Genomic DNA, 23,984 nt, shown 5'->3' with positions numbered 1-23,984 from the left:
TGCTTTTGGCAAGTAACATTTTTGTTTTTCAATGTTCTTCCTTTTCCCATCATGAAAATAATTTTTTTACAATACAAGACCTTAAATAAAAGAAAAATACAGATTTAATATATTAAAAGCAGAATAAAACAAAAGATACATATCCTCAATTTCATTACACTGCATTGGGATTCCTGGAATCTCTCTTCAGTTAAATAGGCCCATGAATGTAGGTTTTAAAGGACCACCAGCTGAAGAAAGTACTAACGTGAAGAGTGCCAGTAATGAGACAATGGGGTGATGCATGATGTCCAGTGCAGCTGAAGCTGCTCCCATTTGAATGAGGTGGAGAACTGAAGTAACTAAAGACTATATAGCATGCAAGTAAAAGTGCATTACTAGCCCCAGTGGCTTTGCTGCCAATTTCCACTTGGCGTAGCTACATTTCATTCACCCAAATGCCCCCTTGAAATACCAGCTGAATACAGGTGTATTTCTCACTTCTTGCCTTAAACTGCTGAATAGTTTTGTCAGACTGCTGCCATGTTTATTTTAGCTGAGATGGCAGAGTCCCCATGTCTCCCTTATTTACAACTTGGTAAGATTGTGCTAATGTATTCCTGTTGGAAATGCTCTGATATCTTATAATAATAAAAGAAGCTATAGAAATACTATTGTCCCGCAATGCTATGGAACATTCCCATTTCTCATGACAGTAATGTCATGAGACAGGACAGTACCTCTCCACAAAGGTACTTTTAGGAGATGGAGGCTACAAACCTTACAAATTATACAAGCTTCTAAGGGTGCTAAAACAGCAATAAAAATATACAATAACCAGCAAGCCAAATGTGATTTGAAAGGCCTGCAAGGGAGAAATCCTCTGTCTCCTAAAGGCTAGGATGCATCTTCAAGCACCGTAGACCTTTGAGAAGAGAACTCCACTTCCTTCACATTTTCTGCCTTGTTCCAGGAAAGCAGTTATTTACTCCTCGTCTGTTCTTCACGTAAATGACTATCCCTGCACTAGCCCTGCTCAGTCGGAAGTAGAGGAGATGCAGATCTGCCTCTACGTATTCCTTAACCACTCATTCTAGAGACGCAAAGGGAGAGTAAACACCTTTTGTTTATTTTGTAGCACTAGGGTGCAAAGTCCTAGTAGCTTTGCATGCAAATGCCCAGGAGATTCTTTCTGTGCAGTACTGTCACACAAATTCCAACTTCATTTTATGAAGAAAGATCATCTTACACAGAAAGAAAAAAGCCTCTTAATGGAAACCGCACTTGCAGGTTATGAACTTCAACATGTTTCAGCTCTGACATAACAGATCAGCTCCTGAATTTGCAAAAGGTTGCTTAGCCTTTATCTTACTGACCTCACTGGTGGGTTTGCAAATGAGTCTGTAGTGCTAATTTTGATGAGGTGCTGAGGCTTCAGCTATCATGCCAGTTTATGTAGGCAAAGTGAACACCATGAAAGAGTAAAGCTAAGTCCAGCTTCTAAAACTTAGAAATCCTCCTAATGTAGCCCTCAATTCTACTCTTATGCTTCCTTCTCCACATAACTGCATGGAAGATGGCTTAGAGAGGAGTATTAACAAATAATCTAGAATTTTATAGACTGCATTTAGGGACACATGCAGCATATGCCACAGCAAAGCTTCTTCAAGGCTTTTGGATACTAGAATGGTATTTGTATGAAAAATAATAAATAATTTAGAATTTTGAAGCTTGTTTTTTAAACTGATCTGCTTTTAACTGGTTTCATCTTAAGCATTAGAGAAGCAAATATTACATTCACAAAACAAATCGGTTACCATGCCATTGGCAATAAGGGAAAGCATTGCAGTCTCTTGACCTCCAAGTCTGCTATGTTAATAGAAATCTTATTTTGACAACATTTTATGCCCTGTGTAGGTGCGAAAGAAATTTTGACTTCAAAACAACTTAGGTTAAAAAAAAAAAAAGATACATTTAAGGAGAAAGCAGGAAAATAATATAAATTTGTTTTAGCTTTCACATTCAGTGCAGTGGAAACCTTGCAAAAACCTCTACTGACAATGAAGATTTTAGTGGGGGTATGAACTAAGCGCCGATCCTTTATGATAAATGTATTTGATTTAAAAGATCATTTGGCTGCTGAAAAGAGAGGGCCTTAACAAGAAAATTGTCAAGCTGCAAGTAACCGAAAATGTAACTGCTCAGTTAACTGTTGATGACTGCAATACATGCATCTTTTTTGACGCAAGAATCAAAAGATGTAAGCACACTTTATTCGTTTTTGGAGATAGTATTTTCTCCTGAGATGCACTGATTTAGCTGTTGCAATCCCACTGAGAAAATATAAAGCAGCCGTCAAAAAGCACGAAATGAACAGCAGACTAACTTTATTAAGGCTCTTACTGAACACAGTTTGATATAAATTAATGAATCTACAACATGAAAAGGAATAGCAAAAGTTAACCAACCTCCGTAACCTCAAGAGTATTTCAAGATAGGTAATTCTGTCAGCTGCTCCCTCCTTGAAATGCTCCACAGTGCTTAATTTCAGTAATATAATAGTAGTATAACTAATCTAATAAACCTCATGCTAAAAAATCTAGAATATTTGTCTTGAAATAGCTTTTAATCCTTATTTCTAATAAATTTGTGCTTCATTCAACTAATGAATTACAGAGCTTTGCCACCTGACAATGATTTTTTTCCTGACATGCCACAATTAGAGCAGAGCAAATAAAAATAAAAATAAAACACAGAATTGCTGATAAAAGATGCAGATAATTTAGATATTCAGACAACAGTTAACATCAGTGCTACTATGAACTATGCAAGCTGGAACCTGCCCTCTGGTGGCTGCAGATTCATAATGATTAAGGAGAGGAAAAACAATATGTTTGCTGGTATAGTAAGGTTGGATTCTTTACCATATCTAATTGAAGTATGGTAAATAAACAGAAAATTTGGATCTACGTTAAACAGAAGATTCAGTTAGAATAGCGACTATTATTTTGAAAAAGCAACATTTGCTGATGTAAAACACTGGAATAATTATTCCCTTTGATTACTGGGGAACCACTAAAAGAAGATGCGGACCAATGGGAGAATATATAAGCGCATGCAGTAAGATATTTAGAAAACATGGCTACTTGGAGAGATGGAAGTAAATGGGTTTGCTTAGGTTAGAAAAAAGAAATGGCAGGTAAACCAACAATCTTCTAAAACATTTAGAGCTGTTGCAAAGAGGAACCTAAGTGATTGTTCTTCACATTCACTAGGGTAGGACAAAACCAACCGGGTTTATTTGAAACAAAAAGTACGAAGATTAGATATCAGGTATTAAACCCTTTTAATTATAAAGGACACTATAACTGCAGAAAGTTACTCTAAGGAACTCGGGGAACTTCCCGCACTGGAGATTTCTTTAAAAACAATTAGATTAACATCTCTTATGGATGGTTTATGTGTACTTCCCCATCTCAGCCTGGAGAACAGAAGAGAGGGGAGAAGCAACAAATGACTCTTTGGAGTCCCATCCAGGATATACTTTTCTGCTCTTATATAGGCATGGAATGAGAATTTCAAAAGAATTCATGCAATTTCATTCCTTAACCCATGCTTTCTGCTTAAATGTAGTACGCTGACCTGCTTTTTTCCTTAATATTCCACAAGGCTGTATTGATGCTTCCTGGACAATGGCAATCACACGCTACAGAGAAAGTGAAATAAATGAAGTATGATGCACTTATTTTGAAGTCTAACAGACTATAAAAACTAAAACCTGCCTTTTCTGAAGCACAGATGTTGCAAACTGACTATCCCTGTGAACTCTCCTCTCTTCTCACTAAACAGACTTTCTAACACTTTCTTTTGCCCTGATACCAATCTCTTGACATGACTTTCAACAGACGTGTATTATGTGTTAAAAGTGAAGTGGAAATAATTGATGGGAAGCACTAATATCTGATGAGAACAGTTATAACAAGTTCTGTTATAAACTTAAGCATCAAAACAGTAAAAAAGACAGAAAGCTCTTGAGCTATTAAGTCAATGTTCATTACTCAATTTATCTAAGGAGATTAGTAAGAGCTACTGGTTTCAGAGTTGAGACTGTTTCACATTAATATTAATTTTAATATATCAATATATTAAATATTAACATAATAGCAATTATAGCAATATGTTAATATTAAATATTAATTATAAATATTGTTTAATATAATGTTAAATTTATATTAGACAGCGTGTTTATAATTTTTATATGATAATTTCACATATTTACTTTCATATATATGCTTATTCCATATTCTTAGGAAACAAAACTTGCAAGATGACCTTTAAATATGCTATAAAATACATATAGTGGATTAAGATAGAGAATATTTATTTAGGAATCTATGGATCACAAATACAACCTGGATACTATGTTTAGCAACAGCACAAGTTATTACTGTCTGCATCCTGTAAACAATGTATTTTGGCCTCTACATCATACATTAACACCCTCTTATGCATTAGCATAATGCTTACGCAGTTCTACTCATGACATCTTCAGCTTAATAAGTGTTTGTGTACTTGGGCACTTATTCACCCTGCTTTAAAAAAAAATAATTACATAGAATGGGTAGCTTATTATAACTAAATCATCTGGTTAGCAGCTGCTACCACTGTAATTAGATGGCCTTATTTATACTATTTGTTTTCTACAGTGCATTTTATTTACCTGGTAAGAGTAAAACCTGTCCCATTACTAAAAGCAAATCACATGGCTCCTTACCTGTTAATTCTTCCTGGGACAGCAGCCACCTTCAGTTCTTCTCTTTGCCAGATGTGTCTTCTCTCTAGCAACCTCTCCATAGCTTCTCAAGTTTGATTGTGGAACACAGCTAATCACTCTAACCTCCTAAGGATAACCAATATCAGGGCTTGGAAAATCTCCATCACTTCAGCTGATTTGAGAAAGTCAGGTTATGTTTCCACTTGCCAAATAATCTGGCTTTCTATGCTCAGTATGTGACATTATAAGCAAGAGGCTCTGAAGATGCAGCTTTATAAACACATTGGGTATGATATGTGTCTATGATGCTTTGGGAAGCACTAAAGACTTCCCTGAAACGTGGTGGAGTGAAGATCTCTGTCTGAAGTATTGTTTACACCCTTTCAAGTGCATAGCTTTTGTTGGGGGGATGGGGGGCGGAGAGGAAGAGAGGGAAAGACTGATGGGGAGAGTATATAATACACGATTGAAGGATTATCTAGGATGACCAGAATGACAGTGAATTTGGAAATACATGGCTAAAGGAGTGCATAATCAGGCTGATAACTTCCGAAAAATCACCTGGCAAACATTACAACAAAATTTCAGAAAGTGTTGCCAGTAGGCTCCCTGAAGGAACAATGGAACAGAAAAAAATAAATGCCCTCAGGAAATCTGATCTGAAAGAAGCCTTGTAACTACTGTGTACTGGATCACTGTAAGCCTTGGTTCACAAAGCTGTGAGCCACTGTGGCACTGGCATTTGACAGAATTCCCATTCAGGAATCTAGAATCAGCTGGAATTCTGCCCCATTCAGTAGGAAAACAAATCAGTGTTTGGTTTGCTTTGTGGAGAAGAAAATATAATCCAGACCTGTGTGTTGCTTGTTGGACTGCTTATTTCAGAGAAAGCAAAATTTCAGCTAACTGGAAATGGTACAGCCTAATTACAACAAATAGTTAGCCTTACCTCCTCTCCATTTCTGAAAAACCTACCTCTGTTTTATTCTATTCACTATTTTATTCTATTCACAAAAGAATTATAACTTGTGTCAAAGCATACAGGTAAACTATTTGTTAATCTGGCTAGCCATAACTGAAATTTAATTTTAAAATATGGGCATACATTTTTGAATTCATAAGTATACCTTCTAATTACTGCTGTTCTTTGACTTCTCTGGTTTTGCTGTTCACTGGACACGGTACAAATCAATTAGCCTGGTAGTTTAGCAAAAATAAGACAGAAGCTACTATACTCAGAGCTATTAATTATTTATAATAATTCACAGAGACTGGAAATAACTTTATTTTCTATACTTACATGTCAAAGAGGCCTGCTGAAAAGCAATTACAAACTCTACATGCGAGTTCTTTTGCATTTACTGAAATTTGTTGATGCTGGAAATGAACAAGCTCCCCATTTATTTCCAATTAAAACAAAGCATGGTATTTTTTAGCAAAGGTAACAGCTCTGCATTTTCTTACCACCTTTTTATGCTCATTTAGCAACAAGTAATAGAATAAGGCAACCTTATTTTGGGGGAGTAATTCTCACAAACAAATTAAACTAAAAAAACTCTCACTCCTTCATAAAATATTTTGTACTAAATTAAATATCTCTAACTTAGTAATTCTCAATGACAGCACCTTATTAAATAAAATAAAAATAGTGGTGAATTTGACTGAAATAATTAATAGACTTGATAGACAAAAATAGTGGTGAATTGACCAAAGGAAAAGGCAAAACTTACAGAACTTCATCCTCAGGACTCTATTCCATTTTTAAAATAAGAATATAGTGCAGTATTTTTTCAGAGCCGCTTACTAATTTCCTTCTAAAATAACACTAAAAAAGAGTCAGATCTCAGCATATTAGATCAGATGAACAAATCTAGCTGATTTGTTCATTCAATTTAGGAGGCTGAGATTTGATTCAGTATTTTAAATTTGAGTTCAACAAGAATCAAGAGCCCACTCTGTGGCAGTACGGCAGTTTCAGTGTAGGTCCAAGAGTGAAAGCATCATTTCAGAATTCACAGGAAATGGTCATCTACCATTTAGTTGTCACACTAATGACAACTTCAAGCTGTATTCAATTTTCACTTTTATACACATCTCACTTTAACTGTAGGCCTTGCAAGTTCCCCAAGAAGAGAAACAGAACATCAGAAAGAGCCTAATGAGTATGTGGAGGGCATATCAGTAGGAAACACTTGGCACAAAGCATGGAACTCTTCAGAACTCTCCGTGTCAGCCCAAGTCTGCTCCCTTCGAATTTAACACAAATTTTATCTATTAATTTCAACAGGAACACCGTGAGGCCATCATTAAACAGTTTCGATAATCTTCAAGATTTTGAAAGTCATAGTGGAATTCTTCTGTGCTCTTTAACTTTATATCATATTAGAAGGTTCCCTCATGTGTTTTGTTTTTAAGCTATATGGGCATCATTGCCTTTCGACACAGTGCATAGGCAGAAAATGTTATACTTTTTGACATTTCATTGAATGGAGAGGGTATTTCTCTCCCTTTCCTCCCCACCCCCAATAGGAACTCTTTATAAAAATGTTCATAAATAATATCTGACTCTTTATAAAAATGTTCATAAATAATATCTGGTGGTTCTCCTGTGGCTGTAGATTGAGATAAAACACGGACAAACTAGGTATTACAGTTCCAGATAACTGATCAACACATACTAGATATAATGCTGACAAAAATAATCAATTTTGTTGCAGAGGAGTAAATTAATGCAACAAATCCCAATTAACACAAAATAACTTTTTTAAATTACTGTTGAACCTGTGTTCAATACCAATATTATAATGATCAAGCAGATATGAAAAAAAAAGTTAGATCTGCAATGCACTTGAGTCTCAAATTCTTACTCCCATTCCACATAAAAATCAATGATTAATAATAAAAATACTAACTAAGTGTTTAAAATGAAATCAAGCCCTCAAAGTGCAGGAGAAGTAAACCTCAAAGATTAAAGTCAAATTTGATTTCTTTCTAGAGAGGAAAAAAAACCCCACCTTTACACATTCTCTAATAGGAATCATTTTCTTCAAAGACTAATGGGAAAATTCTAGTTGGTATAGGGTAAATACAAGTCCATGTTATCCAAGAAGTAAGCAAATTATAAATGCAATGGGGTTGTTATGATATTGTAATGTATAACTGAAACATACAAGAGTATATTTCCCCAAATTCCTAAAACTTGTATGACTTGATGCTGACACAAAAACTACTAATGATAACATTCAAATATCAGATAAAGTGCTTTGACAAAGCATCACAACTTTCTGTGTTTCCAACGATAGAAATACTTAGTAAAATATTATTAAAGTTGTTAACCTGTGAGTGCTGCAACATAAATGAAAAAGTCACTAAAAACCCAGATATATGATATGCAAGTTTCCCCATACAATGCTGCAGAAAAAAATGCAACATAAAATCATGTGATTTTGGAGCAGAGTTCTGAAATGTGCACTAAAGAGCTACAGGATAAACCTCCCCAAACCTGTTTCACATTAATGATGTGCATTAAAATATCCATTGTTTTCAGGCAAAGGATAAGGCTTATCCGCCCCCCCAAAAAAAAGAAAAAAAAAAAAAGAAAACTTGTGCCACTTGGCTGTGTATCTTTGGTAAATTAATAGATTAATAGTGCAACTATTCTGTTTCATCTCTAAAGGGGAAAGTTTTCCAAAGCACTGCATCCCCCACCACTGAGAATCTACTATGAATTCCTAGGATCTCAGATACTAACCTACTATTTCAAACAAATGAAGAACATGCAGTGTAAAGTAATATTTCTACCTATTTTTAAATATACTATTGAAGCAGAATTAAACAATGCCAAATTTCACGTTAGAAAGTAACTGCACATTTCAATTCTCTTGCAATAGTTCAGAAGCACACAAATCGGAGCATAGATTTCATGGCAATTTTTAATAATTGATATCCAAGGTGCTACTTGAAAACATTTGTAATTAAAGTATTGTTAGTCTAGATATAGTTAACCTTTGTCTCTATAAAAAAGACACCTGTTTTTCATTTTGCTTAGATGCTTAGAATTATTCAAAATGCAAAGAAAGGCTAGAACTACGTAATTAAAATATATTGCAAGCATGTTTATCTAAGCTTATATTGCTAAAGCCTTATTGTATTGTCAGAAATTTTAATGGAGTTTGCCTTTAAATAAAGCACCATGTATTCACACAAGCCTAGATATATACCTGTATTTCATGCTGCTATTTTAATAGGCATACTAACACACAACTATATTACATATCATCCAGTGGCAGTGCAATAAACTGTGGTGTCACTGAAGTGCCATTTAATGATTTTTCAACTTCTAAACAACAACATTCTTTCTGAACAGGTCTGTCCGACCAAACTTGCATATTGGTGAACGCTGGCTTCATCACTTGGCCCCTTCCTTCTTTTCTTATACACGCTGTAAGGCATTATGGTTCCCTTGTGAAGTACTCTGACTCTGCCCAGTTCCTTAATACGACCATCATCAACTGCAAAAAGAATTAGAGAACACAAAAATTAGTTATATATATTGTCACTGTGATCTTAATTTATGCAACTAAGTTCAATATGCATACTGAAAACTACATGAAGTAATAAAGCTAATCTACAGATGAATATTGTGATAAAGCAGAGCTGATAAGCAGATTCCTTTACTTGAATTATGGTTGGAAATAAATCCTAGATTGCAAAGTATGCGTGATGTGGTGGAGGGAAATCATACGTCACCCATTTCTAATGGTGATATATAGTGTTTCTGAAAGTACCTCTACTGTTATATTTTAAAATTTGTGTTCATTTAAGGCTCAGAGTCCCATACCAGAAATGAAACTGTATCTGGGAAATATTTTCAAATACAACTGTCTAGGAAAGACTTCCTATAGTTGCCCCATTGCATTTAATTACTATGCCATTTGCAAAACTATCAGCACAGAACGCCCCCCTTCCCTGATTGTGAAAAGTATCTAAAATACAGCAAGAAGCCTCCCCACTTTTTGCCTTAGGTAAGCATAAGCCAATAAACTATCGTCTCAGATTTAAGCCCCCCCCCGTTCCCCAGCCCCCAACCTTTTCTCCTCTTATACTTGTTTCTCAGTTTCTGTAGTAGAATGAGGCTAAACACATGCCCTTACTTATTCCACGTTTGATCCTCTAGCCCTGCAAACCAATGATTAGAGTTTGTAGGGCAAGCACCAGCTGGGTGGGCCAGACACAATACCTTAAGCTGTCAAAGATATACACACCATAGCTGAATCTTATTAACCTAACCTACAGAAGCCTTGTGACTTAAAACTAGAATTATATACATAAGAACACTGTTGAACAAGTTAAAACTTCCCTTATTTGTACAAATCCAATTGATGCTGCTATTGCAGAATATTAATTTTATATAGCTGCTGCGTGTCAGAAAAATTGGCTCTAGAGTCCTAGAAAACTCTCTGAAGAAAGTGAGTGAGCAAGCCACGTGCCTGAGGCAGTTGCAGGAAAAATTAATAAAATTATTACAAAATACTGGTAAAAAGTTTTGGACTTTTCTGAACTTCAGATTTTAATAGCCAACAATGTAAGAGCCACCTTAAACACAGAGGTTGAAATAGGACTTTGAAAGTTGAAGTATATACATTCAAATTATAAGAGAGAGAAGAGATGCTTACTAGAATGCCAGCATCTGGGACATAAGCTCAAGCGTTTTTTTGGCATGAGGAGACTATTCTGACCGGAAAGACAGTATGGGTAAGTATAAATGTTCAGCTTTATGCACTGTATCAATCTCTACCCTAAATTAAAATATATATTCATGTGCTTGTTTCATTTAAGTTATAATATTTCAGGCTCTCTCAACTGAATCTGAATGGTATCCATTCTACACCTTTTCCCACTTAACACCTGCAACGAAGTCTTCTGCTGATTCATCAGTTGACTCAAAATCAAACCAACTGCTGTGGAAAGCCAAATAATCTTAATAGCTACATCATGGCCAAAAATAGTTTTTAACTATAAGAGGGTAAAAGATATAGAACTTTTCCATCAAGCTTTGCAAATGGCATTAGATCCTAAGTACAGATGATGTGTGATCAGCTCTGGCAGGTGAATTGGTCACAAAGTTCAGTCTTGCCTTGTTTTACATACCTGAAATGTACTAAAGACTGAAAAAATTAGTTCATCTATTTCTCCTGTGTAAGTAATCTTTGGACTTGCCACAGATTACTTAAGTAATCAAGAACAAAAGGATGAGAGAGCCCATGTCTGGAAGAATATGAGGAAGTTTGTTAGATAAATCTCTACTCAAATGCAGCCCTTGCTATGGAAGAACTTAAAACTCACTTTTTGGCTTTCTTTATGCATTATAATGACAAAGTTGGTCATTAAATGCTTTTCTTCATAAGGCACTTTTAAGAATCTCCCTCTATTCACACAGAGAAATGTCTTATGAACATTTTTCTGCTGAATGCCTGAATTTAGTATGTGAAACCTAACAAAGCCTGCTTTACAAAGTTTAAAATGACTTCATTACTTTTATCTATGTTTTGATTCCTAACATGAAAGTACAATGTATTTCTTAAAACTTAAGAAGGAAAAAGTGGTTTGAAGGAAGAAAAACTGAGTAGTACATGCTAAGATTGCATTCTCCACTAATTATTGCTGGCACTTGCTTTACATAAACACCAAAGTAAAAAACACTTTGTTTTGGCTTTCTCCAACTCTTTGAAGTCCATTAGGCTTTTGATGCGTGGCCAATACCCTTCTGATACCCTAATGGGTTGTTTTTCTACCCATCCTACCTACTTTTCTATTACATTCTCTGTTCTGAAAGTTGACTGAGGAAAAAACTGCAAGCTTAGCTTGACACAGTGACAACTGTAGTTATTTTAACTCCGTAAATGGGAAAGTTTATATTTACTGCACCTCTAGGCTATTAGTTGGTGTCCTGAAATGGATTTATGCGAAGTCTAGCCTTCTTTAAATATCTCATCCCAAAAGCACTTTCAAAGCTGTCCACTACTGACTGTTGACACTCATTGCTCTTCAATTACACTGAAGCCTGATACACTGGATGAGTTCATCCTTTGGCTTGTAGTATTCCTGGCCCCAGATTCAATTTCTCATAGTAACTAAAGCTACTGTACCTTCAATTTCCCTATAGCCTCCACTGGTGCAGCTGAACTTTGTTTTTGTTGTTCAGCATGTGTTTTTATAGGCTTAGTTGACTTTTACTCATTACATCAAGCACAGTTGGTACATTATCCTCCTTGGAATCAGAATCATGCTAGCTCTACCTCTATAGCTATATTAAACGTAGTTATTACTACCAGGGTTCTAGCAAATCTGTTAAATACTGCAGCCAAGTATTTTCTGGGGGAGAAGTAAGGCTTGCCAAACTATGCTGTAGACCAATCCTTACTTGGATTCTAGCACAGCTTTCTAACAGAGCCCTTAGGCAGGTGAATGCTCTCCCAGGGTAATCAAGAAAGTCTAATATTCTCAAATATCTTGAAAATCATTGTAATATGAATACCTCAGACATGTTTTAAGCTAAACACAGACAGCGAGTTATATGCATACAGTATACACTTATAGACTTGGTAATAAGTAAAGTTTATCATCAGGAAGAGTTTAAAACCAAGTATGTTTGGTCTTATGAACTTATGTTTGATTGGTTGTATTTATACTTGTTCTACACACTAAGGTTGATTCCAAATTCTTTAAATAAGATTTGAAAGGCAGAAAAATAATGGTCCTCACAACTTCCACAATTTCTTCACAAAGATTATCTGTTCTAGTGAATATTGTTCACCAACTCCCCTAAAACTAAAAACTTACATGATAAAAACAACCTTCTGTAAAAGTACTTAAAATATATATAATTTTAACTTCATCTGAAAAAGAATCCTTCTACTGCAACTTTAAGTCACCACTAAACTAATCTCAGGTACATAGTTAAGCTTTTAGAGACAGTGAAAAGGAAGTTCTGTCACCACAATACCAAATCCATAAGTTAAAATTTAGTCAGCTTTCAATTGCTACTGTTCTGGTGCCAACACCATATGAGTGCAGGAAAGTACTCTCTTTATTCATTTAAACCCCTAAGAGAATTTAATGGAAAATAAAAAAAGACTGGGCTCCAGCATTGTTTAAAAAAGAAATGACCCAACAAACAGGAAAAAAAAATCTGTTCCTGCTAAGCGGTACATGATAAAGTTTGTTTTATATGTAAGCAGGCAGCAACTGACCTCTAAAACCCCTCCTCTGTGTGACTGAAGCTGGGATAGAGAAGCAATCTCAATTCAAAATAATATCCTATAGTGTATTAAATAAAACTACTTTTTGAAAATAAGAAAAATCTCTATCTGTATTATTTTGTGCTTTATTAAAACAATTTCAGTTAGTGATTTCTGTTTCCTGAGGGACCCAGACTGACTGGGGTGGAACAATGTTACACCAACTTTACTCATTATTATAATTATTGAACATGACATTGTTAGCACTGAAAAAGCTTAAAAAGCATATTTTTCTTCCCTCCTCTCATTTTCTCATTTTGTAGTTCCTGAGTCTCCCACTAACCTCTGCCTCTCCTCACCAGTAGTCCATACATTAATCTCTATAAACCCCAAAACAGATAAAATTATGGGTTTGAAGACAAAGGGGCTTTTGCATTTACATAATTTCTGGATCTTCCTCTAGATTCAAGATGTAATTTATAGCTAGTTTGTTTTTTAAGGTTTGCTTCCTCACCCATCTCCCCACTCCAGTTCAACATAATTTACAGAACTTCTCCAAGTTTTAGAAGACTGTGCCACACTGCTCAGTTTCTAAGTGTCTTAAGAATTTTGCTCTCTCCCCTAAGTCCACATGTATCAATATGGTCTGGATGCCAGATACCTCTTACATAAAAAAAGCTTAACTTCAGAAAATCAATTCTGTTGATTGAGATTTCCTGTTGTTTTAAGGAACCAAGCAACTAACAGTGCCAAGGTGAGCTTAAGACAGCTATATTTGTCCAGGCCAAAGTCCACTTAGTCAAGTATCCCACCTCCAACAGCAAAGCAAATACCTAGAGCTGAGTACAAGAGATTCAGGCATCTCAGTAGAGCACAATGTAAAGCTCTGGCTATCCATATTATAGTGCTATTTAAAGATACCAAAACTGTCTTATGCTTCTACCTCATGTTTGAAAACTCTAGCAGAATTTTTATCTAGTGCTTTGTCTTCACACTGATTTGCAACAATTTTAAGGAGATTTACATCAGACTACAGCACAGAGTACAGTACTTAAATTTGTAGTCTCAAAGCTAAAAATACATCTGAACTTTTGTTGAATAAATTAACTGTCACTTCTTTCTCTCTTCCCCTATAATTTTAAAACAGTAAGTTATTTATATAGCATTCATCTATAAAAATTTGAATACAGAATTCATATATAATTCAACCTTGCCACTGTGATGCCACAAAAAAAAAAAAAAACATCAGCACATAAATGGTTTAAAGAAATCCACAAAAGACAACACTTACAGGTAAATCTGATTCAATTTTTGTCCTTTGGCATCACAGGGCATAGTTAAGACTGTTAAGTGCTTCTGCTGTCATTTTTCATATCTCAGCATGTTTGAAGAGCTAAATTTTATCTTGCTTTCCCAGAATGCTCACCCCTGAAATAATTATCACATTCCTAGCATGGCTTTTATCCACAATTACATATCTTTCCACCACGATGGAAAAGAACACCTGTCAAAATGGAAAACATAGACATTATTTAACTACTTAATAACCAAGAAAGTCAAGGTATGAAAGTGAAAGTGTCCTCATGTGATACTTCTAATAGATGAAAATAGATGTTAAAATTTTTTTTCACCTTACATCACTATTAAACACTATTCATACATGTATTCTGCATACTTTATGTCTTCATTCAGCATGTATGAATGGGTTGAGATGCTGGGGAAGGATACAATCCAAGCCTCCCTCTGTCTATGCTTTCGGATTTCTCCCTGAGCTTTAGGATTTCACTTCACTGAAACTGCGACCTCCATGCAAAGGGAAACAGCAAAAGTGCCACTGGGGGCATGGTAACTCACACATAGTACATAGTCAGAAGATCAGCAGTAGTTGGACTAGCTTAGCAACAATACACTCAGAAAAGTCTGAGATAAAAATGGCCTTTTTGCAAGCCAAAAAGTCACAAAGAACTTTTAGTGGGGAAAATTATTACATATGTCTGACATGACTATTTAAATGTGAAATAAATCGAGGGTTTCTTTCCTGAAAAATGAAGCATATCAGATACTTTTCTAAGAATCAGAAAAAGCAAAGCAAAAAGTAGGTTTGGATTTAAGACCCTCTACGTAATGTTTTATCTTTATTCTCCAAGTACATTAACCTTTATTTTTACTACCTAATATAAGTTGAGTGAAAAACAGCTACATCTGACCAAAAAACCCAACATTCTTCTTTAGTAAGCACATGTAAAACTGAGAATCAAGAGAATGGAGAGAGAGCTCTACAACAGACTGCCGCAATTCTAAGCAGGCTTGAAGCCAACATCACAATGAAAAATGTTACGGATCAAAGCTTTTGTAGCAAACTATTACTAAATCAGTTTTTCAGTGGTGGCTGATTTGGTTCAAGCTGCTTTTGATCAATATTGATTAAAAAAGACAGTCATAATTCAGGTCCTAAACCATTCTTTTTCCATGTCTACTGGAAGCAGTAGAAAGAAGGTAAGATAGATATCTAAAACTGGTGTTCAGTAAGAAAGAACTGCTGCATTCAATTATTTCTAAACACAAAATCTGGATTTTTGATAATCCTGAAACTATTTTCTAAATGTGCCTTAGAAAATCAGACAACTCTTCTGTCCAAATCACAAACTACAATGATGATATTTCCTGATCTAAGAGGGCTGAATACATATCAAAGCAGAACTGAGGGATATTGGCAATGTTCTACAGTGATAACTTCTTTAGGGCCAGATATGATGCGTGCCTATTCATTGTTACCAGTTTCCTCATTCCCTTGAATATACTCCTCACAAATGTGAAATTTTTAATTTGCCAGTAGTGTAATCTAGAAATGAGAGCAAGCTAAGTGTCTTTTAAAGTACATTTTTCCATTCACAGGAAAATAAGTGAAGAAATAGTGTAAAAAAAAAAAAAAGAGATATTTATTGACTTTTTAATTTTTTAAATAGGAAAAAAGTAGGACAACTGCCAATTTTAAAAAAAAAACACTAATTATGAGAAAATATTTCTTGTATTTTCTGTATACAGAATGTACCCAGAATTAGTACGAAACTTTATTGAAGTCTGGTACTTCTGATTCAAAAAAGAAACGTGATACTCCTGCTAAACTCTGAAATGACACTGTCTCTGATCATAACTTTCAGTTTCTTTAAATGTCACTTAAAATCCTTGAAACAAGTATTTGATCATCAAAATAATTTTTTCAACAATATTGCTTATATTCCTTTTACTGTAGTCATCTGGTTGGAGAGATGGGTTAACGCTACAGGAGGATACCATACAAACAGACCTATCCTTCATTGCACAGAGTAGTGTTTCAGAGAAGGACACTTAACCCAGGAACTAAATGTACCAGTTTTGTCTGCAGGAAAATAAATAAATAAATCTCTCTGGGATAGATCATAAATTTAAGAGGTAAAGCAATTTGGAAATGCTCACTATTTAGCAAAGGTTTTTTCATCAACTTTGAAACAAGAAACTCATTGTTCATATCTCATGAGTTATGGTTTAGATCTTATGGTCTAGAAATACCAAAATTTAGTGCTTCTGCAATGCAGGCAAAGCTAACTCAGAGAACCCTGAAAAATGTGCAAAACTGAAATAAAGTAGCAATAAAAAGCCTTATTTTGGAGACAAAACATCTCCTTACTTGACATATCCCAAGGGAATAGCATGGCAGAGAGAATGATCTGAAAAAAACGCACATGAAGAAGATATTAAATTTTTATTCACAACCTAACCTTTGTTTTCAGATGTGCTTTAATCTTTGCCTGCTGCCTACAGTTCACCCTCTCCGCAAAGGACTGTTTCTTCTGATATGAAACACTGTACAAGGTAGAAATCACTTGTAAAATCCTGGCTAGAAACAGTTTCAGGGCTGTGTTTTTAAAAAATTTCAGGGCTGTGTGGTGAAAACTAGGAGTAGTGTTAAAGGCACTTTGAGATGCTCAAAGATTCTCCTAGGCAGTGAGAACCTTCAAGTTGTGTGTTGTATTCACTTTGTGCTGCTTGGGCTTCTGCACCTACAATATGCAGAAAATGCAGATTTGAGTTTTTCCACAACAGGGTGAAACAGCTCAAGAAAGAATGGAAACATGCAAAGTACCATTCCCAGTTATAAATGGTGCCATTAACTGCATCCTGCGAGTCACCTGAAAAGCAGTCTTAGAAGGATACTATCATGTAAATATCTACTACCATAAATTCGTCTCCATTTTGCTTAATAATGAAATCTCCAAAATCTATTTTTACTACTAAAGATTAAATCCAGAAGAAAAGGACAATGATCAGCAACTGATAAGTGCCATATTTTCAGACAGACAGCCAAAACTGTATGCTTAAGATGGATTTCTGGTTTTGGTTTTTAATTTTCCATTTTGAAGCAGTAAGGCCTTGTATCATTTTTAAGATTAATATGGTATTCAAATTTGCCAAATCATGAAAAAATACTGTAAAAGGTTTAAAATTCAATCTCCAAGGAGTTAAAAGGTTTTATGATACATCAGCTTTCAAACCAGGTGTAAAAAACGATCAAAAGAAATACCCATCTCTTACTGGTTATCCTATGGCAATGTAGAAACACTATGGACTTGCAGAATTTTTTTTAAGAAATGCTACATCTGGTTTACATGACTGTCACGGTTTAATGATCAATAATTTTAGGACAAAGAAGCTTTAAAAGGAAGAAACAAGGTAACTTTACAAATTTTACAACTGAGATTTACATAGGAGATATCAATTACTGAAAATAGAAATGTTTCCACCACAAGCTAAAGTCTAACGTATCTGACCTTTGAATTTAAGCTTGTTTCTTATTGATTTTAAAGCATATTTTCTTTTGCTTGAGCAGCAYAGGAAATCTCTGCAAAACTGAAATAGACAATATACAGTGATATAAGCCATACTCACTAATAGTAGTATTTATTTAAACAGTAAGTTGAAATGTTTTTCTCATATTGCTTCTTTCATACCACATTCATACATTAAGAAATATTAAGATCATTATCCCTCAGGGTATAAAAATACTACCTCAGACCAAAATAAGAGTACAGTTAAAATGAAACATTAACTAAGAAAAAGAATCAGTGAAAAGAGCTTTTAATTAAAACCAGCAAGCACAAGTCACAAAGGAAGTACAGTAAAATGTTCAGAATATTCTCAGTTAACTCTGCAGTTCAGTTACTCTAACAGGAAAAAAAAAAAACAAAAAACCTCACAATTTTTGAAATCACCATTCAAAGAGAAAATGTTTCTAAGGGGAAAAATCTTATCAAAATATTATCAAAGATTCTTTAAAAAGTGAAGACAGAAGAATTATAGTGTTACAAGTATAACTTATAGTGAACCTTAAAATGGGTAAAGAAAGGCAGCTACAATGTGGATAAATTTTAAACACATCTTACAAATGAAAATGCTTGGGCTCTGAGCCTGAAATCATACAACTGGTTTATGATTTGCAATTCACTTTTTAGAAGCAAGCAGACTAACCACTAATCTGCTAACACTGCTGTGCCATGCGGAAACAATAGCTCATTTTGTTTTGACTCTTATTATTCTAGTAGTAGTAGTAAACACAAATTGGGGCCAATGGAAAATATTTCCTGTGTAATACAAAATTTCATAACAGTACTTCTAGTTTTCAACTGTTATTCACAGCAACCTGAAAAAGACTTCTGCTTATCTGCAAATACATTCTTTTGAATATATTGCCTATATTATCAATGCTAAAGGGAATCCAGGTATGGCCCACTGTTCTGGAAGTATTTGAAAGAAATTTGACTGTTAGAATGCACATAAAATGATAAGTATAAAATTCCAGGTATATTTATGAGGGACTATCTTTTAATACAGTTAGTCATTCTAACTTGGTGAAAGAGCACCGAAGAGGTAGATTTAAATGATATTGATATTTCTCCAATGAAGAATTGCTTTCCACGGATATACTAAAAAAAATTAGCAATACCCTGGGAAAACGTTGGTTAAATAAGACCGAACAATTTCCTATCTAAAAACAGTATCTGGTTTGTCTCCGAAGTCAAGTCCTTAAGGCTCAGCAAAATGGAATATAATCTAGTAGGTGATCTGTAGATAAAGGTAACTACTACATTTTTAGATGCTCCTCCAGAAGACAAAATGAACTAATTAAGTCTTTTGAAGTTACATTGCTGGACATGACATTATTCTTGATAATTTCAGATATGAGAAATGAGAATTTGAACTGACAATGAAGAATACTAACTGCATATGTCTTTAAAAAACAAAACAACAACAAAAAACCCACACCTCCTTTTGTCATCCAGGCAACTTTCAGTTATGCGTATACAGTTTACCTACACCCTGCATACAATGACAAGAAGCAGACCTACAGCAGGAACAGCCAGACTGTAAGCACCGTAATCCAGCACCACTTCAAACCAGGAAGCATTGCTGTCGCCATTGCATGACCGGAGCCTGAGCTAACGAACGCTGTGAGACGCCGGTTCTGCATACGGCCCTGCTGACTGCCTCCCTGAGCTACGTCCTGCGAACACAGACCTCTGACCAGGCAGACCACGCAAGGGAGTTCTGCATACCCCAACTAGCTAATGCTATGTCAAGCTGACAAGCTCATTAATGCCTCAACTCATTTCTGCAGGACTCTGGGCGTTTCTAAGGCACGCTCCTGATCCCTTGGGTTCTGGGAAGGTTTCTTTGCTCTGGGTCAGCACTGACGAGACCAACCAAGCCTTATTCCACATCAGATGCATCTTCCCAGTGCCCCTCAGAACTTTTATTAGCTGAGCTTTCTGGTTTCTCAAAGTATCCCAGTTATTCAGAAGAACAGAGAAGTCCAGTATTTTGAGCTTCTCGTTTCTCTTTAGAGACAAAACTAAAAACAATGGTCTAATAAATCCAGTCCTTAGATACAGCAAGTGAAAGCAGCTCTCTAAGTTGCTCGCTAATAAGGACTTAAAACAGCACACATACTTTTCCAGAGAGTTTTAAACACAGGTTTTAATGATACTTCAAGGCCCACAGCAAAAACGCAGTACTGATCCCCAGGTTTGCAATGACACTAAAACAATGGAATAGAAGACAGTGCAAAGGACAGTGCAAAGAGTTACAGGATTATGCTTTATAGAGAGACTGCTCAAAACACTGGAATGCAGAAAGAAAAAATTCTGAAGGGGCTAAAGAGAGTTAACTACTATTAATTAAAACAATATTTGAGCTGTATGTAAATGAAAATGGCAGAAAGCAGTAAGAAGATCTTTAGAAAAGAAGGGCAAAGAAAAATCCTCATTAAGGTGATATATGAGAACGAGAAAAAAAAACAAACAAATAAAAGTCAAGCTGAGAATTACAAATGAAGGTGTTTCCATGAAATAGGCAAAACTGATGCAATTGGCAGTAGCTTATCAGCTAAATAAATCACATTACAGCAATCAATTTACTGGCTAAAATAATTAAAACATGGAATCAATTACGTTCCAAAAAGCTCCACATGAAAAGACTGGATGATGTCATTGCAGCCCAGAATAAGCATGTTCTACAGCACTGAGGATCGTTATAAAAGCTCTGACCCTGGAAAAAGTTCGCTGCAGTAGCCGGTAGCATGTGGCTGAGTCCCAGCAGCCCTCGAAGCCTTGCTGGTCCTCCGGGCAGGAGGAAGGCCCAGCATATGTGCCTGGCATCACTTCCGCTGCTGCTCGGTATCTGCCCCTAACTACAGCTTTTAACTTTCATCATCTTTTGAAACTAATCTCATATGCCAGTTATCCTCTGCATGAAACAAATCTGTATGATGTCTATTTATTCCACACTATCTGATTTTTAATTTCTGCTTCTGTGTTTCTAACACCTTTGAGCATGGAAAATGATTCCTATAAGATTTAGCAGTCTCGGCCCTTCCTCACATTCCCCCGTATCTGCAGTAACTAATGAATTCAGCACTCGTCACACAAGGCTTTCCATTTGTCCCAGTAACAAAAAAGAGCCAAATTTAATTCTAGAGAATCAAATGCTACAACACTAAAGCAGTGAAAGCGTACTGGCATGGAATATTTTGAGTGCATGGCCCCCCCAAATTAATCTTTTCAATGTGATGTAGAACTAAACTATGCCAGTATATCCTTATTTTTCAAGCGAATTCCTCAAAAAATATGCAATTTCAAAATATATCTGTTCTTTATACAGTCTCAACAAAGGTAATTTTGGATTAAAAATTATTCTTGAGGAATTTTCAGTCCAAGTCAAATGTTTCATGGATTCCACCAGAAATCAGAAGATGGAGCTTGAGGTGTATTGATTTACTCTGCTACATGTAGTACGTCCAAGACAGATGTATTCAGAGTATCAAACAATATGAACCTTTAAAGCTCAAATATTTAGCAAAGATTTCCAAAACTTAATGCAAAATGGAATTCATATTGTGGCCATACTTCAAATCACAACATTTTAAAGACCTTCCTTTCTTTCTTTCCAATTGATTTTTTTGTGATACTTTGTTTCAGAGCTGATGGCTCATAGTAACTTCAAAAAAATATTCCCAAAATATTTTCAAAGCTATGGTGCCAATTGTTTAGGACTCACTCTTAAATTAAACACACAAAAATACAAAAAAAGGAGCCTCTGAAATAATTTTTAGGTAAAATACAATATTTAGCAGTTTATAATTATAAAAAAAAATTCTTAGTATAACAAGCACGAAATGCATAAGAATTATCCAAATAAGGGTATTTAAAATGGTCAGAAATACTGAAATTTAGTACACATATATATATATATGATAAGCAAAAAGCATGTAGATGTGGACAAAGAAATAGCATAAAATAAAATTCTTAAACCTGGACTTAAGTTACATTGATATCTAGATTCATCTCTAATTATACCATTTCTTATGAGAACAAATTTTCAAGGGAAATACATACGCATTAAGAAGAAAAAATACATATATATATATATGCGTGTGTGTGTGTGTGTGTGTGTGTGTGTGTGTGTGTGTGTGTATGGCTGTAGCCATCACCTTTGTAACTCCTAATAGACTTTCACAATTTAAATTTTGACAAACACATTCCAACTCAACATTAGCATATAAAATTACAACAGCTTTTCAGATTTACTTTTTATATGGATTATGTTTTGTTATGTTTCTATAAATTGCATATTTGAAAGTTTTTCACTGCCATTTGAACAGCTCAGTAAAATTAAAGATGTTATTAACATTATCTTTTTATTACAGAAGCACTGGAGTGTTTAAGCATATTCTTGCACATTAGAGCAAAATGCCATGCCAGTCTTTTCAATTTAATCTAAATGCTACCTTTGTTTTCCACTTAACATACTAAAAATGGAGTTGAACTTGACGTGAAATAATCAGAATGCATATCCGTTTTTGAGGCACTTTTGTGTGTCCCCATACCTACCTGATCATTTCTCCCACAGCTCTCCTGCTGGGAAAGAGTTTTCCATAAACTCCAAAAGATAACTAATATACCTCCTTAGATCCCTCCTTGAAACTCTCCTTCACTGTGATTTTTACAAAATATTCATTTAGTTTAGTCTGTTGATGTGCTATGACTATAATTTGCCACACTGCCCAGAGGTGCCTCTTTTTTTCTTTATGCTGTCCTTTTTGCATCTATCATGTTTTGTCTTAGACTATATTCTCTGAAGCAAAGAGGGTCTTCTCTCTGCGAATACACAAAGCCAACCACAGAGGAGACTATGCCTTTGTCACATGTTTGTGTCTACACTGCAGAAAGTGTTTTAATTTTACTTAATGTATTCTGTTTGCATTTCAATTTCATAATAAGAAATACAGAAAGTTGAACAGATGCATATTAGCTTAGCCAATTTATTAACTTCAGCAAACAAATCAGTTAATAAAAAGAGCACTTTTTTACCTGCACTTCTCAAAGCTTCTGCTCAAACCAGTGGACACAAGAAGGTGGGAAATATCCTACACAACTGAGATTGCAGCAGGCCATGTCTAGCATCTCAAATCAAGCATAGCTTTTTATGTGGGTAAGAAAGCCCTAATAGCAGTGGCTGGTACACCCCACTGTATGGTCACATAAGGGTATTTAAACACAGTCAGGAGGCTATAAAAATATGACGGCTTTGAAGCCACCAGTTTAGATTGAGACTGTATCTGCCCTTATCTGATATTGCTTCTTAAAGGTGTTGACAGTCCAGTGCCGATGGGAAGAAAGATCTGAAGTTTTCCACTAATTTAATTACAACCCCAAAAGCAGATTATCATAAAGATCTTACTTCACAAGGACATTTTTCACAGGCTTGTCTCACAAGCAACAAACAGAAATGCTCAACAGATGTTAGAAAAAGATACGCCTGTGAGTTAGTCTTCGAAAAATGGAAAGTGGCAGGATAAATGTATCGCCAGGATAACAAGTAAATTATTTATAATCCTCCTTATACTGTGTTTGCTCCATGGGCATAATTGTTAGTGAAAGCACCAAAGTAAAACTCTAAAGACTAGTTTTGCTAGCAGGAAGTTGACTGGTGCAAAAGACAGATAACGCACAAGAGTATTTTAGCAGCATGCTATCATTTGACTGAATTTTGGTAATCAGTTTCAATATGTATGCACAGTCACTGGCAAGTACTTATCTGCAGAACACTACTATTAATTTTTTTTTTTTTTTTTTTTTTTTTTTTTAACATAACATACCCCCATCTGGACTCACAGCTTCATTTCATATATAGCTCACCTTTACAAAGTGAAGGCTAATTGCCTGCATATCACTTCAATAAAATGCAGTTTAGCAGAGTCTCAGCTTTCTGAACTCATCATTATCCAAACCCTCTTTTAATTACTACCTTACTTCACTACCTGCTTCTGTATTTGTAAGGAAGTGACTGGTTACTGCATACTAATAAATACAGTAAAATCCTAATAAACATCTTTCATTTATAAGATGATGCCAGGTCTTCTGAGCTTTTCAAACTGAACAGACTACAATAAAAAAATC

The 23,984-nt window shown here is 35.1% G+C and overlaps 1 protein-coding gene across 6 annotated transcripts in view; it reads right to left on the bottom strand.

The window, feature by feature from the left end:
* Positions 1–6,014: 6,014 nt before the first annotated feature.
* ATE1 (arginyltransferase 1) overlaps positions 6,015–23,984 on the bottom strand; it is a 96,933-nt gene continuing 78,963 nt past the window's right edge. For all 6 annotated transcript variants that reach the window (XM_026063988.1, XM_026063989.1, XM_026063991.1 and 3 more), the window contains one exon: positions 6,015–9,264. In XM_026063988.1, the coding sequence (XP_025919773.1) occupies positions 9,086–9,264 (179 nt within the window). In that variant the 3' untranslated portion in view covers positions 6,015–9,085. The remainder of the gene's footprint in view (positions 9,265–23,984) is intronic.

This window comes from Apteryx rowi, unplaced genomic scaffold (genome assembly GCF_003343035.1).
Source record: "Apteryx rowi isolate R43461 unplaced genomic scaffold, aptRow1 scaffold_206, whole genome shotgun sequence".
Classification (NCBI taxonomy): Eukaryota; Metazoa; Chordata; class Aves; order Apterygiformes; family Apterygidae; genus Apteryx; species Apteryx rowi.
The sequence above is the reverse complement of the archived record's forward strand: the minus strand, read 5'-3'. Positions and strand labels throughout refer to the sequence as shown.